The 16,354-nt window shown below is 41.0% G+C and overlaps 1 protein-coding gene across 1 annotated transcript in view; it reads right to left on the reverse strand.

Annotated features, from left to right (window-relative positions):
* Nucleotides 1–16,354, reverse strand: part of STRC (stereocilin) — a 39,932-nt gene that overhangs the window by 12,679 nt on the left and 10,899 nt on the right. The window contains exons 3-13 of the mRNA XM_069958646.1: nucleotides 14,542–15,715; nucleotides 12,359–13,658; nucleotides 12,109–12,171; nucleotides 9,338–9,448; nucleotides 8,016–8,182; nucleotides 7,316–7,502; nucleotides 6,789–6,898; nucleotides 4,544–4,676; nucleotides 3,709–3,891; nucleotides 2,950–2,988; nucleotides 1,175–1,342 (exon numbers count right to left, since the gene is read on the reverse strand). Coding sequence (XP_069814747.1) covers nucleotides 1,175–1,342; nucleotides 2,950–2,988; nucleotides 3,709–3,891; nucleotides 4,544–4,676; nucleotides 6,789–6,898; nucleotides 7,316–7,502; nucleotides 8,016–8,182; nucleotides 9,338–9,448; nucleotides 12,109–12,171; nucleotides 12,359–13,658; nucleotides 14,542–15,715 — 3,635 coding nt within the window. The remainder of the gene's footprint in view (nucleotides 1–1,174; nucleotides 1,343–2,949; nucleotides 2,989–3,708; nucleotides 3,892–4,543; nucleotides 4,677–6,788; nucleotides 6,899–7,315; nucleotides 7,503–8,015; nucleotides 8,183–9,337; nucleotides 9,449–12,108; nucleotides 12,172–12,358; nucleotides 13,659–14,541; nucleotides 15,716–16,354) is intronic.

The raw sequence follows: 16,354 nt of genomic DNA on the forward strand, positions 1-16,354 counted from the left end.
TGTCTTGGACATTAGCATAGGAGTCTGCATTAAAAGTATTGCAATAACAATAGTCTCCCGATATATTCCTAGCATTTTATGGGCTGAAAAATCATTTTCATCTGCTTCTTTCTTACCTGCACTTTCCCTCTCCTATAAGCCTTTGTGCATTCTTTCAGTAACACACTTATCACAGGTTCAGTAGTACCACAGTACAAAACAGTAAACTACCTAGTCTGCTGCACTCTTTCTGCCTGGCTGCTACATCATGTATGGTGGTACCCTAGCTGGCACTGCTATGGGGCCAGTTTGGCATTGTTAGATGGCCTTGTGGCTGACACTTTTAGGGTAGCATTGTCACAATCACTGTAATGGGTGAATTCTATTTTTAATGCAATGGGGTCACTGTGGCTGCTGTAGGAATATTATAGGAAGCATTATATGAAGGGTAGAGATAAAAGCTGAGCGAACGAAGCGAGCCTGAGATTTGTTCAACTCTAATAAAGGGGTATCTGATGATAAAAATGCTACATTGCATACATCTCACATACAATAGGGGAAATTAAAAACTGTGCAACAGAAAAACTGTCTGGCTTTCCTATGGCAACTGATCACAGCATTCAAGTGTACCTGTCGTGCCAGAGTGCTGCTGGATCAGCATCAAGTTCCTCTGTTAAATCGAAAGTTCCAGTCTTATTAGATACCGAAATGCAAAGAGACCAATTATGCCCTTGACTCCCATTGAATCCAATGGGGGTTGTGTGCATTACGGTCTCATTGCTTGTTAGCTGTGGGAAATGCAGACAGTTTGTATTTATTCCTCACAACAGCTATCCCCTAGACTTGGGAGGTAGGATTTACGTTAAAAAGTCACTGTCTTAAAAAATTACTTTTAGATCACAGGTGATGCCTGATGACATGTCAAAAGCTATTTGTATGCTAAGCCTACATTTTAAAGCTAAAGCAATGATCATGCAAATCATATGCCAATACACCAACCATAATACTATGCAATTTTGCTTATAAAGAATTAGTAATACACTAGTAACCCGATTGATTCATGCATGTACCAATAATGCTTTTTAAAAAAAAAACATTTTGCAAAGAATACTAAAGACAGTGATGACACAAAGGAAGTAGAAGACATGCGCGCTTGTTCCATATAAGCATTTACAATATGTGGGAAACATCATACCCGTAATGACTGCATTAAAGCCGCTTTCTGAGCAGCTGTCAGTAGAGGCAATGAAGGACGCAGGCACTGGCAAACTTTGGCCAATAGAGAGGTGGACAGAGAGCGTAAGTGCTCTGGGCTGAGAACGGGAAGCAGGGGGTGCAGTTCACAAATCACCTGCTCTGCGACCTACAAAATAACACAGATGAGTTACTGTATTTCCTGACTATAAAACTGCATGTTGTTTTTTGTTTTCATTTATAACGCACATGAAAATACAGAAAATCCTATTTTCTAAGCCCCTCGTGTGCAGCAGGTGGTTGTAAAAGACAGTATTAATATATCCAAAAATATATACGAGGTAATGATAGTATATTTATGGATCCATCCTGTAGCGTTTATTAATATATACAGTTGATTCCAAGGCCTCATGCATCCACATCTATTAAGGCTCCATAAAACTCGACTTAACTGGATGGAGCCTTCCTATAGTACCCAGAGGCTTTTTGTCTATTAGATTGCTTTGTTTATTTCAGGGAATAGCTTGTTATTATGGCACCACATAGAGTATTGTATTGGATAGCATTACACATGGTGCCGAGGGGCTCTCAGTGTTCTTGCACAGCAACCAAATGTTAGTGCATTTGAAGTGGCTTTGTGTTAAAGGAGACCTGTCACCCCCCGTGCCAGGGTGACAGGCTCCCGACCCCCCATTACAGCCCCCTATACTCACCTGATCCCGCCGGGTCCCGCTTTTGGATCCGGTCAGGTCACGGAGATATCAGCTCCCGAAGCCCGGCGAGCGCGCTCTCAGGAGAGTCCGATGCCCATAGAGAATGACGGAGAATCGGACTCCCCATTCATTCTCTATAAGCGTCGGACTCTCCTGTTAGCGCGCTATGCCAGCTTGGAGCTCATGAAGATTTCACCTACAAGTTATATCTGCATGCCACAGCCATGCCCCATTCCTGTATCTTTGGCATAAGTGGCACAGGCAGCTAGACGTCATGAAATGTTTGTGCAGAACAGAGGTTTGTGATTAAATTTTGCACATTTTGTGGGAGATTTATCAAAGGGTGTCAAATTTAGGTGCAAACTACCCACAGCAACCAATCACAGCTTAGCTTCCAGCTCTGCTGAAAGGAAATCTGCGCTGTGATTGGTTGCTGTGGGCAGTTTGCACCAGTCTAAATTTTACACCCTTTGATAAATCTCCCCCTTTGTCTTCACCTGGCACATAGAATAATAACCGCCCCCATTCTATCTACTACTACAAGCCATTCAGATATTGTAGGTGTTTGTTTCTCTCTCTCCACTATCTAAGTTTCACATTTATTATCATATCTACAATAGATATTAGTTCTGGCATCTTTAGTATTCTACGTAAATGATCCTCTGTTCACATACAATAGAATGAATTGTGAAATTGGGAGGGCTTAAATAAGAACACCAAGAGGATAACAAAAACTATACTGCCACCTCCCTGTGCTTGTGCTGTACTGCAGCGTTATAATACAGTATGTCACCATCATTTCTGCAGACCAATGAGTGACAGGTGCATGGTGAGCCAGTATAGCCACCCACTGGCTGTAGTACCTAGTACCTTATAAACATTACTCAACACTATCTAACAAACAATTGCAATTGCTTCTTCTGTTTTTAATTTACAAGAAATACACATACAAACATGCTACATTGGTGATCAGAATGAGAACATTGAATGATGGAGTAAACACAAATCTTTCTAGTGTAAATATATTGACATACAAGCTCATTTTCTTCCATTGAATACTTACATTGAATTTTGAGGTGATGTTATTGAGTATTGAGAGTGCCTGAAAGGAATGAGAAAGACAATGGTTATCTCAGCTAGGTACAAATGTGTAGAATCCACTGTAAAAAATGTTTGATTCATCTGAAAAAATACTACTAATTATAACTAGGATGGGCAAGATGTTGTACTGCTATACACTGATCACTGCTATGCCACATGAACGCTTGTACACCACAGATTAAAGGGGTACTCCGGTGAAATTATTATTCTTTTAATACAACTGGTTTCAGAAAGTTATATTTGATTTGTAATTTACTTCTATTTAAAAATCTACAGTCTTCCAGTACTTATCAGCTTCTGTATGTCCTGCAGGAAGTGGTGTTTTCTTTCCAGTCTGACACATTGCTCTCTGCTGCCACCTCTGTCCATGACAGGAACTGTCCGGAGCAGTAGCAAATCCTGCATAGAAAACTTCTTCTGCTCTGGACAGTTCCTGACACGGACAGAGGTGGCAGCAGAGAGCACTGTGTCAGACTGGAAAGAATACTTCCTGCAGGACATACAGCAGCTAAAAAGTACTGGAAGATTGGAGATTTTTAAATAGACGTAAATTACAAATCTATATAACTCTCTGAAAACAGTTGATCTGAAAAAACAAGATTTTCAACAGAGTACCCCTTTAAGTCTACGGTTTACAAAATGATGCAGGTCATTAGCCACTATCAAATAAGGCAAATGGTGCTGAGCAACATTGTGTAGCAAAAAGTAAGAATCCTATTACCTGGGCATTAGAAAGGTCAGATGCCTGCAGTTGAGGAAGTAGAGCGGTAATATAATTCCTTGGAAGAGACTGGAAGAATTTAACCCCCATTTCAGGAAACAGACTTTTCCATCCAATCAAATCATCAAAATCCGTTGTCTGTAAATTAGCCCTTTTCAGTAAACTCACTAAAGAATAAGCCAGCTGAAATGCAAAGTATAATAAAATTTAAAAAAAATTATTGTACCATAATTGTAATTTTAGTTGAAACATTTGCAAAATGTTTACTGTATTAAGATAGAACACTAGTAAATTATACAAAATAGATTTATAGAACCATTTAAGGGTACCTGCCATTAAAAATTATTTTTGACATGTTATCTCAGTCCTGAGATCCACTGCAAATAGGAAATATAGCTATGGAGAGAGCACGACAGCTGTGCAATCCACTGCCTGGCCATTTGCTAATTCAGACAGTGTAGCCTTGTAGACTTACATTGTTGGAATTAGCCAATCAGAAGATACAGTCAGGGAGTAGATGGCACGGCCGCAGCAATTTCTCCTCATCAGAGTTGGGTCTCAGGAGTGAGACCCACTGCGATCAATAACTTTTGACATGCCTGATGACGTGTCAGAAGTTATTTTTAATGACAGGTAAAAACACTCATTTTAAATTCACTACATCATAATAACTCATGTATGGCTAGCTTACAGGGGTTTTCTCATGTTATAAAGAGTTGGCTTGTAATGTCTCCAGAGTGGGGCCCTGAGATTTTGTTATGAATGGAGGTGCATAGCATATCTTCATAGTGAGTTAAGTGCAGTGATTCCTTCATGTCATACTATAACAACTTACCCGTCCACGGTGGGATAGTGTTCTGTATGAGACACAGTCGAGCAACTTCTTCTCCACTGTTCCCAGTGGGTAATGAAAGGGCTGAAACTGTTGTAGATCTTCATATGTCAAGTAACAAATGAGATGACCCAGCCTGCAACAGTGGAACTATTAATGTAGTAAAGTACAAATAATCTTAGCGTAATTGTACTGTAGAGTTGAAAGGCAAGGTAACGTCTAACAAAAACTGTACTACATGTACCTTTCCTACCGTCTGTCTGTACTCACTTTTACCTAACATTATAATAGAATAGTGGCCACCATGGATCTTATAAAGGGTTTTCCAGTTTAATAACCATAGGATAGGAGACAGTTATGAGAATGTGGGGGTGCTGTACTTGACTCCCTCCGGGAGGCTCCATAGATAATGAATGGAGCCGCGGGTCACGCGCACCTGTGGCTCCACTCCATTTAAAACAAAGCTGTTTGGGCACCACTCTAGAGATCCCGGGGGGCTAGACCCTTCACGATTTCATACTTGTCCCCTAACTGGTGGATAGCGGAAGAGTAATATTAAATTGGAAAACCTCTTTAAGCCTCTTTCCTGCTGTCCTTTAAATCAGTACATGTACACTATACCAAAAACGCTTTAAAGTGTACCTGTCGTTTGCAAAAACAATTGATATGTTATAGAGACATGTCAAAAGTTTTGATCGGCCCTGGTCTGAGTGTTCAGACTCATACCGATTGAGAGAACCAGTGGGAAAGGACTTGCTGCAGCGCGGTCCACTCACGCTGAGTGTGAGGGGAAAAAAATCTTGCTCATAATGGAAGTCTATGGAGCCTGACTTTTTTATTCTTATACAGAGTGGGGAGCAGACATGCTGCAGTGTGGTCAACTCCCCGCTCGTTCTCCTGATTGGTACGGGTCTGAACAGTCAGACCTTGAACAATCAAAAGTTTTGACGTGTCTCTTTGACATGTCAAAAGTTTTTGCAAACAACAAGTACACTTTAAAACCATACAATGCTATAAGCCATTTGTCAAGCCATCCTTTTTGAATAAATATCTAGGGCATTCTCATCATCACCATTCACATCATTTTCCATTGGTAGATAAAGGGGTCTAATATCCAAACCCATCAGTTTCTATTGATTCCATGATGGAATTGTGGATTTACCCAGAAACCATCCTTTAGTAATTCTGTTATTAATGTCAATAAATTGTAGTACCGACTGTAGTTTTACTTAGTTTGCCCTCAAAATCCTAGGCTCCTTACAGCATCAGAGGGTAGGGGGCTCTATGCTTTCTCTTACACAGTCCACTCTCTATCTTACAACTCCCAGCAGCCTGACAGACACACTGACAATAATCACTCAGTGTCAAAGCTGCTGCTGTTGCTCTTCTTCACAGTCCTGTCCCTGGCAGCCATAACCCTGCAGGATCCCTCCAGCCCGTCATCACATGCTCTCCTCTCCTCCTCACACAAGGTATACTGGACAGTGCAGTACAGGAGGGGGAGGGGTTGTCAGCAGCAGCGTGCAGGAGGAGAGGAGGAGAGAGGAGAACCACCCCCGGCCAGGCACAGCATCCAGTAACAGCAGGGGGCCCGCACTTTCCAGGTGCTAATACTGCCTGGGGGGCCCACTACAGACAAGTGCTATGCTGAGCTAACACTTTAGAGTCTGAGCCTGGCGGGCCCCTCTTTTGGCCTGGGCCCCTGTGCAGCTGAACAGGCTGCACAAGTGAAATGTCCACCTCTGGTGTCTGAGCAGTAAGTTCCACCATATCCACACTTGATCCACTATATGACTGTCCATTCCCATTGGCAGGGGTGAAGGAAAGAAACAGATTCTAATTACAGGTTTATAGCCATAAACCAAATCCTTTAGTGAATAGTGATGAGCGAACCTGCCGAACGCTCAACATTGGACTCCTGCTGGCTTGAGAGGTTGGATGCAGCCCTAGGGAGTCCTGAAAAAATATGACTGTTTTGTTTTTTTTGTTTTTTTGCTGAATACAGCACTTGACTATTTTATTATATAACAAAATGAAACATGATGAAATGAAAATAGTAAATCTCGAACAGAAAACTCAGCCTAAGTAAGTAACTATCAGCCACTATACTGGAATTGTGTGAAAAGAGCCATCAGAATCCCCTTTAATATATATTCTCCACTCCATTTACATACAATAGAGTTCAAACTTGGATCAGGGAACAACGGGAACAATTCTCTAGATAAAGAAATTCATAGTGAAAGTATACCTCTGTACTTTGTCTATATCTTGGCTTGTGTTCATAAGGCTTTGTGCCACATGACGGCCTTGTATCATCCCCAGGTTCACATCTTTCCAGCCATCTGCCAGCAATTTAATCTGGGAGGGACAAAAGAAATGATTAGTACAACTGTCAGTACCTAGGTAGCGTCTCTTTTATTCTGCATTTGTACACTTCCCTAGCACAATAATCTTATGTATAATGCATGAGTCAAATGTGCTGTCATGACTTCTATCACTTCATAATCACTGTCAGATTAGCTTCATGATGACAAATAATAGGGCACTTTGCCCATTCCTATAAATATTAGAATGCCTGGTGTGGGTTTATAGTGTTTCATTCAGACTCTGTTAATACCTGTAGAAAACCAATGAAGCATAAGTTACTAAAGTACTATATGTGTATCACCCCCCCCACACACACACACACTTGCTGTCTCCAACATATTTTAGCCCTTCAAAGTGTGTGAATTTATTCCTTAGTACCCCATATATTATAAATAAAGGAGCACCAACCTGATCAGAGCTGAGCTGGACAAAGTGGCAAAATGGCAGGTATGGGAGAAGTGGCTGGATCGACCTCAGAAAGTGTGGTGGCCAGGATCGCACTTCACCAAATATGTCCGCTTGTAGAAAATGTTTAGCAAAAGCTCGCTTCTGAGCAACCTTCATGTCTTGACTGTGGATCTTTATTGCATCTAATCTAGAACAAATGATAATTTTTCAGTACGATGTCCATCTAAGGCTGGGTTCACACTGTGTTTTTGCAAAAAATTATGAATTTGTGTGCATCCATTTTGATCTGTTTTTCCATTGACTTCTATTATGAAAAGAAAAGATCAAAACAGATCAGTTTTTTTTTTATTTGGAAAAAAAAAAAAATGAGGTTGACTGTTTTTATGTATGGTAAAAAAAAAAGAGATGAGTTTTGATCCATTTTTTTTATAATGAAAGTCAATGGAAAAATGAATCAAAACGGATGCACACAAATGCATTTGTTTTTTTCATCTGTTTAAAAAAAAAAAAAAAAAACGGATTGCAAAAACGCAGTGTCAACCCAGCCTAGACAGGAATTATGAATGGGGTATGTTGTCCTGTATTATAATGACCATTTTCTCTTTATAAATATATAACATGGTATAATGATATAAAGACCCACTACATTTACATCAATATATAGTGATACAACAAAAAAATAATGTTTTCTCCTACTTACACACTCTGGTTGGCCAAAAGAGATATTGGAAAGCTCACAATGTCAGATATGGACATGAAAGGTATGAACTGGGAAAGGTCCACAAAGATCTGAGGTGTTAAGAGTGGAAATTTTTGAATGACCATTGAAGTTAAGGTCTCCAAACCCCTTTCATCAGGACTGGTTTTCTAGAGAGATAGAGAATTACAATCTTTTAGGTATTTTAATTATACATTTTATTTGGAACAAGTATTCTAAAAAGTGCACCCTTATGACTGATAGATGCCAGGCAGTTCCTTGGCTGTTCTGAGATTGTATCCAATAATAACACTAATTTATAACCTCCTTAGAATCCACCAACAGGACATCTGTAAGCCCATCTCATCTCTTTTAGAATAGTTTTCATGTGAGGTGTGCTACTCATTTGCTTGGACTGTTTCTCTCCTTATGCAGTTGATTGGATCTAGAGATGAGCAAATCGGGTTCGGGTTCGAGTCGATCCGAACCCGAACGTTCGGTATTTGATTAGCGGGGGCTGCTGGACTTGGATAAAGCTCTAAGGTTGTCTGGAAAACATGGATACAGCCAATGACTATATCCATGTTTTCCACATAGCCTTAGGGCTTTATCCAAGTTCAGCAGCCACCGCTAATCAAATGCCGAACATTCGGGTTCTGATCGACTCGAGCATGCTCCAGGTTCGCTCATCTCTAATTGGATCAGATGATTCCAAATGAACTTGCCTCTTGCACTGAGTACCAGGTATTAGGGTTCCAGACTATTGTACTTCAATTATATCCAAGACTGAACCCAACAAGTACACAAAATTACATAGCATTGAATAGATTTACTTACAGGCTATGTGCACATTGTTAAAATTATGGCTTTTTTTTTTTTTTTAAATATATTTTATTGAAATTTTCTAAAATTTCCCCACCAAAGATAGAAAAAAATGATAGAGAAAGTAGAGAAAGACAATATCAATGTACGATACTCATGTAGCGTCTTGATATACAGAGAATGGTGCCTACCCAAGGCCAACGTATATCACCTAGCCTTGCATAAAGCGCGAAAGTACATGCATTATCCATTCAGAACAAATAATAACAACCCCCCACCCCTCCCCTTGTCTCGCATAATGATGGCCGTTTTTATTGGACGGGCGTAATTTAATGACAAATAAAGGCTGTTACTTTATAACAACATCCACTATACGTATAATAATGTCAGTTGTAATAAAATTACGTTCGATAAAAACTGCCATCATTTTGAGAGTTTGTGAACATAGTTTTCCTCTGTAATATTTAGTAGTACTCAACCAGTATGGGATATTATTCACTCACCTGAATTCTTGGCCATGATCGATGCATTAGTGAGATGAAGCGTTCAATTGCATCATTTTCTGCTGATAACAACACCTTCTGGAAGCCTTCCCTTGGCATTTGCAGATATTCCTGCCATGAAAGTGTGCCATGGATTATTTTAAAAAAGTTCATAGTCTTCTACTGGTGAGGACATACAATAAACAGCAGAGCACCCTGGCACAGGGGCCATTGCTATCTAATTCTAATGTTAGGCCCCGATCACACTACGGAATCGGCGCAGAGGTTCCGTGCGGAATCCCCTCGCTTGGACTCGCCCCCAATGTGTTTGAATGGGAGGGCTTGTGCGCCTCCCCACTTTAAGAATTTACATGTCAATTCTTTGAGCGAAGAGCCGTGGAGAGCGCAAGCCCTCCCATTCAAAAAGATAAAAGGTGAGATTCAGTAGCATGAATGGGGCCTTATAGAGTATCTCCATTATCTATATCCATCAGATGCTATATGTATTGCTCCTAAGGAAAAGTAGTTCCACACAAGAGTATTGTATTGCTCTAAATGACTCCAAGCTTTCATGTGCATAACGAGCTAGGTGAACCAGTATTATTTAATAATTATTTGGGTACCTCTAAGTCACATCTGCACTGTCTGAGGCTATGTTCACACAACGTATATTTTCGTATAAATGATTGCAACAACGGCCATGATTAATACGAAAATATTCGTGCCGTTGCCGTCTATGGAATCCCTGCAGGAGTGCATACACATAGTAAACACTCCGGTTGGGATCCCTAGCGACGCCGCAAAGAACTGACATGTCAGTTTTCTGCAGGCCGCTATTAATTGAATAGCGGCTGCAGAAAACTCTGTCAGTGCACACTGTGGAGCAAGCAGCTCCAGCCCCTCGTTCATAGCGTGCAGTGGAGAGTTATGATGCGGGCGCGCACGGATGCGCCTGCATCAGAACTCTGTGGCCCTAAAGATCATCCGGCCGGTACTGCAGTACCGGCCTGGATGATTTTTTCTGAGACCAGCCGTTCTGTGACCCGGACGGGTCATGGAACGGCTGGTCTCTTACAGAATGTGAACATAGCCTGATGGATCATATTATAAGGCAAATGGGTCTGACACTGTGGATCTGTGTACTGGTTTCTGCTATGACTTTAAATCACATGTGACACAAGTCTACAGTCATGGCCAAAAGTTTTGAGAATGACACAAATATTTTATTTTCACATGATCTGCTGCCCTCTGGATTTTATGTGTGTTTTTAAGATGTTTTTATCACATACAGAAATATAATTGCAATCGTATTATGAGTAACAAAAGCTTATATTGACAGTTAGAATGAGTTAATGCAACAAGTCAATAGTTGCAGTGTTGACCCTTCTTCTTCAAGACATCTGCAATTCTCCCTGGCATGCTCTCAATCAACTTCTGGAGCAAATCCTGACTGATAGCAGTCCATTCTTGCACAATCAATGCTTGCATTTTGTCAGAATGTGTTGGTTTTTGTTTGTCCACCCGTCTCTTGATGATTGACCACAAGTTCCCAATGGGATTAAGATCTGGGGATTTTCCAGGCTATGGACCCAAAATCTCTATGTTTTGTTCCCTCATTTAGTTATCACCGTTGCTTTATGGCAAGGTGCTCCATCATGCTGGAAAAGGCATTCTTGATCGCCAAACTGCTCTTGGACGGTTGGGAGAAGTTGCTCTTGGAGGACATTCAGGTACCATTCTTTATTCATGGCTGTGTTTTTAGGCAAGACTGAGAGAGAGACGATTCCCTTGGCTGAGAAGCAACCCCACACATGAATGGTTTCAGGGTGCTTTACAGTTGGCATGAGACAAGACTGGTGGTAGCGCTCACCTCGTCTTCTCCGAATAAGCTGTTTTCCAGATGTCCCAAACAATCGGAAAGGGGATTCATAGGAGAAAATGACTTTACCCCAGTCCTCAGCAGTCCACTCCCTGGACCTTTTGCAGAATATCAGTCTGTCCCTGATATTTTTTCTGAAGAGAAGTGGCTCCTCATAGTGCGTGCAGATGCACTCACACCTGCCTGCTGCCATTCCTGAGCAAGCTCTGCACTGCTGGTAACCTGATCCCACAGCTGAAACACTTTTAAGAGACAGTCCTGGGGCTTGTTGATCTTTCTTGGGCGCCCTGGAGCCTTTTTGGCAACAATGGAACCTCTCTCCTTGAAGTTCTTGATGATGCGATAGATTGTTGACTGAGGTGCCAATCTTTCTAGCTGCGATACTCTTACCTGTTAGGCCATTTTTGTGCAGTGCAATGATGACTGCACGGGTTTCTTTAGAGATAACCATGGTTAACAGAAGAGAAGCAATGATGCCAAGCACCAGCCTCCTTTTAAAGTTTCCAGTGGTGTTATTACTTAATCATGACTATGACATGATTGATCTCCAGCCCTGTCCTCATCAACACCCACACCTGTGTTAATGGAGCAATCACTGAAACGATGTTAGCTGGTCCTTTTAAGGCAGGGCTGCAATGATGTTGAAATGTGTTGGCAAATATTGACTTTGCAAGTAATTGCTGTTAAGCTGATCACTCTTTATAACATTCTGGAGTATATGCAAATTGCCATTTTAAAAACTGAAGCAGTAGACTTTTAAAAATTAATATTTGTATCATTCTTAAAACTTTTGGCCATGACTGTACTTGGATATTGGGAAGAAATTATACATACTATGTATAAAATATGTATATATACTACATAACTAAAGGTTAAATATGCACATATGTATATTTGTATATAGACATCATACCTGGAGGAGAATTTCAAAAGCAGTGACATTTTCCTCCTTCTGGATGAGGTCCCATAGCACAGGCTGTCAGGCAAAAAGACATACATTAATATAGTCTACATCCACTCTCCTAATGTCTCTCCAAAATGCAGCCGTACATTATTAACAACGGCTTATCAAGAAGAGAAGTGTTTTTGTAAAACTCCATAGGAAAATATTTGTTAGATATGAAAACATTAAAAAATAATAATATCAATGGGAAAAAACTCACGCTAAAGCAGCTGAGGAGATCCTCCTTGTCTGATTCACTGCTCTCTTTTTCTAGATACACTTGGACAGTCTGCAGGATGCTCATTGAGGAGTTCATCTTGAAAGAAGTCCAGAAAGAGCTATTATCCAGCAGGCTAGAGAGGAGAATGGCCTCTCCAAGTTTATCCCTTGTTTCCTTACCTATTTGATCCGAGTCTGAGAGAGAGAAGAGAAAATCCAGCACCTTAAGAAGATACTGTACATTTGAAGCCCAACCATATGATTCACTGTCACACTGGGAGAGCTGAGAAACCAGACCTATGATGTAAGAGATCGGATTTTTGCAGAGTTGGGAGGAATCAAAGCTTGAGGACAGCGAGAGAACATCTGCAAGTCTCTGAAGGAAACATTTGCCATTTAATGTAATATTTTTCCAGCACTGATCCACAATCCATGGATGAACCGATTTCAGGGCAAAATACAGAGAGGCATTTCTGCACACAAGATCCATAAAATCTTGAATATTTACCCCCTTACATTCTTCCACCAAAGTAGCATTACTGAAAGTTTTGCTCCCCCATGTCTTATAATTGCAGGTGGAGCTAGTTATATTTTCTGTACTGTTTTTTCCTGTCTGTCTACTACAAACTCTGGACAGCCATGCTCTACTGTCTTCTGACATGCCAGACAATGAGTCGTTGCTACATAGCTTCTCCATCATGATTGTTTTATTATCAAACAGACATGTCTTTAAAGCCTTGGGGTTCATAGATATTCCTTGCCACATATCTGAACACCGGATGTTGTTTCGCAGCTCCCGAGTCGCCTCAGAACTATCGGAAACATTAGTGCATAGATCGGTCATTAATGCTGATTCTTGGTTAAGTATTGGAAATGAGGAGTTTTTGCAAACAGTAATATTAAATTCCAGTGGGAAATATTCCCTGCACACCCAAACCCAGAAAGAGTCTTCTTCCATGGATGCTAGGTACCAAGCTGCATCAGAACAGGCAGCCTGTAGATCATACGACGTGTCTACTGAGTATCCTGTGGCATTGTATATATTACAATACAGAAACACTGTGAAGTTGGAGACACCTGGTAACCCTGGGATGGTGTCATTGCATACAGCCTCTAATACTTCAGTATAGGAATGGGGCTCTTCCAAAAAATCAGTTGGTGACCTCTTTGTAATATTATGAGTTGCATGCACACTTTTCCCAGTAGGCTTGCTGCACGTTAGGATTGGAGGGGTGGATGGGAAACTAGTGGATGTAAAGCCAAGGGACTGGGTATTCCAGCTAATATTGTGTTTTATGCCCCTATGTAAAGAGAAAAAAAGGTAATTATGAATTTCTGTAGTAAAGCTCTCAAATAACTAGCATGAAAACTGAACACTTACAAAAGGAAAACAAACAGCATTCAAAATTACAGTATAAGTTCCAGTGCAGTATCTTTAAATTATCCTTGTTTTATATATTTTAAGATAACCTGTACGCCCTGACAGTGGGCCAGAACCCACCCTACCCTGGGATCAGTGATTTCTTATGGGCATCGGACTTATCTCTACTCATTTGCCTTATGAGCATGGCAGCAATATCTATGCAACGGGATCAGCATCTGGAGCAAGACCATCAGGAGAGGGTAACTTTCCCATGCTGGATCCTGGGGTATGGTTGGTTCTGGCCTGCTATGAGGGCTGACACGTTCCTTTTAAAGGAGAACTCCAGGCTGTGGTGATTTTTGAGAGAGTGCTGGGGAGGGGGAGGATGAGAGAAGTAACATGTTCTCATCTCTGCTGCTCCGGTCCCCCGGTCCTGACCGCTTCTGGGTCTTAGTGGGTACCTGGGATGTGACTTTTTTGCTGGAGTACCCATTTACTGGGGCTTCTGGACATTAAACTCGGCAACTTTTGGCAATATTTGCCCCATACAAACTAAACAGAGCTTTGGGTATGCACCCATGGTGTGCTCCAAACATTTTTGTCCATGTTCTTGGGATCAGTTTGAGTTCAAGTGGTCAGACCCCCACCGATCAGCATGTTATTATCTATGCTGTGGAACAGGAATATATCTTTAACAGAAGAGGAAGATAAGCTGAAAATTTCTAAGTGTTAAAATTTATAATGAGCCACATTATTATAATCTTACACCAAAGGACATTGTCAACTATCTCTATTACATTTATGATATGTTTTAAACTTACCACAGAAGTAACTGTTGTAGGTTACCTGAGAAATAAAGAGAAACGTCTATATGCATATGAGTTTGACAAACAGCAATATCAATAACTGTGATGGGCCGATTCTCACCTACTGAGCATCTTCCATTCTGATCAGCATGAGGTATTCCAATGACTGAGGACACCCTATGCATCAATGTCCCTGTCATTCGGGAAACTTTCCTATTCAACTTGTCATATACAGACCTCTCCATCTTTTTCATGAGACTGTAGCGCAGGTCTTCTAATACTTCCCAAACAGCCTCCTCTGTAGTGCTATCAGCGTCAGACACTTGGCTCCCCTTTTCCTTTTCCCTGGAACGATATAATATTTCTAGGACATTTTGTACTTCCTCTTGTGCTGACCCAGGACTCGGTCTACTGGAGTTGGATTTTTTGTCTTTTAAGGATTCAGCCAGCATGCTAAAAGGCCTATAATAACCCCCGTGTGATCCAACAGAGCTCCCAGTCTGTACGTTCACTACTGGCTTCCATTTATTGGTCTCGAAGGGAAGCAGTAGTCTTAGAAACTGGTCAGGTAGGAAACCACAGTTACGGTGACCCATAAGGGCACATAAAGCTCCTTGAAGTGTTGTACTGGTCTGAGCCAAGGTGCCACTTAGGAACGCCTGAAACAGTGTATCCAGCAGCCCGCTCAGCATGTCCCAGTTCTGACCTAAAAGATGAACAGCGTTCTGACTGTTGCTGATGGATCTAAAAATACTCTGTATGAAGCTTAGGAGGATGCTCCAGTTTTGACTTCCTCTTAAAGAGACAAGAAAATCCTGAAGCTTAATAAGTGGTATAGCTGAAGACCTCTCGGCTGGAACCTGGAGAAACTGACTCACTAGACTGTCCCAGCCTTCAGCCTCTTGTTCATGAGCTTCTTGATTCTGCAGATAGGTCGAAATATTGTGCAAAAACTGAGAGAGACGGTTTTGTTTGACTTTGTATTTTGGAGCATGAAAAAATGGTGGAGCTTGTTCTGGCGTAGTCCACAGGGACTCAAACCTAAGTGCCATTTTATCCAGTAAAGTCTGTAGATCCACTGCATTTAATTTAGTCTTTAGATTTGACACAATGGAAGGAGAACGCCTCAATTTTAATTTCCAGATAGAAAGGAGCTTTTCAAAACTGCTTCGTTCTAATACTTGGCTCTCTGTATTAGTTAAGAAAACAAATATACTTAATATCATCCACATTCTAAGTATTCTTTACCGTAAACATATGTATACATACTGTGCATATATACTAGATGTGTGCAACAGTCTGCCTAGGTTATAGTGTACCCCACATAAAGTGTGTATGAATGGGGATCCAGGTGCTGAGACCCCCTCTGATCGCTGGAATTAAGGGGCAGACACGCTCAGCAGGGCATGCTCTGCCATTTATTCTCTGCTCTAAACTTCTAATACAAGCGGTCTATGATTATAATGGAAGCCTATGTAACTTCTGGTAGATGGAATTGCCAAAAGTTCCATAGACTTCCATTATAATTCTATAATTAGCAGTTTAGAGCAGATATGAATAGTGTACTCTGCTAAGCTTCTACCCCTTTACTCTAGCAAACGGAGGGGGTATTAGCCCTTGGACCACCACCGATACGCAATTTAAAAAAAAAAAAATTAAATTAGTCATCCAACACCCTTCTAGAATTTACTGTACCCATTTATATCAATAACATTAAATAAGGCTGTGAAAGAGTTCCCAAACAAGTCACTAATTGCTGTAGGACCAAATATAATGCCCTATACAACAACCTTAGAAGCCACCAGAGAGACCACCCCGGTTTAACAGC

Source organism: Dendropsophus ebraccatus, chromosome 1 (genome assembly GCF_027789765.1).
Source record: "Dendropsophus ebraccatus isolate aDenEbr1 chromosome 1, aDenEbr1.pat, whole genome shotgun sequence".
In the NCBI taxonomy this organism is placed as follows: Eukaryota; Metazoa; Chordata; class Amphibia; order Anura; family Hylidae; genus Dendropsophus; species Dendropsophus ebraccatus.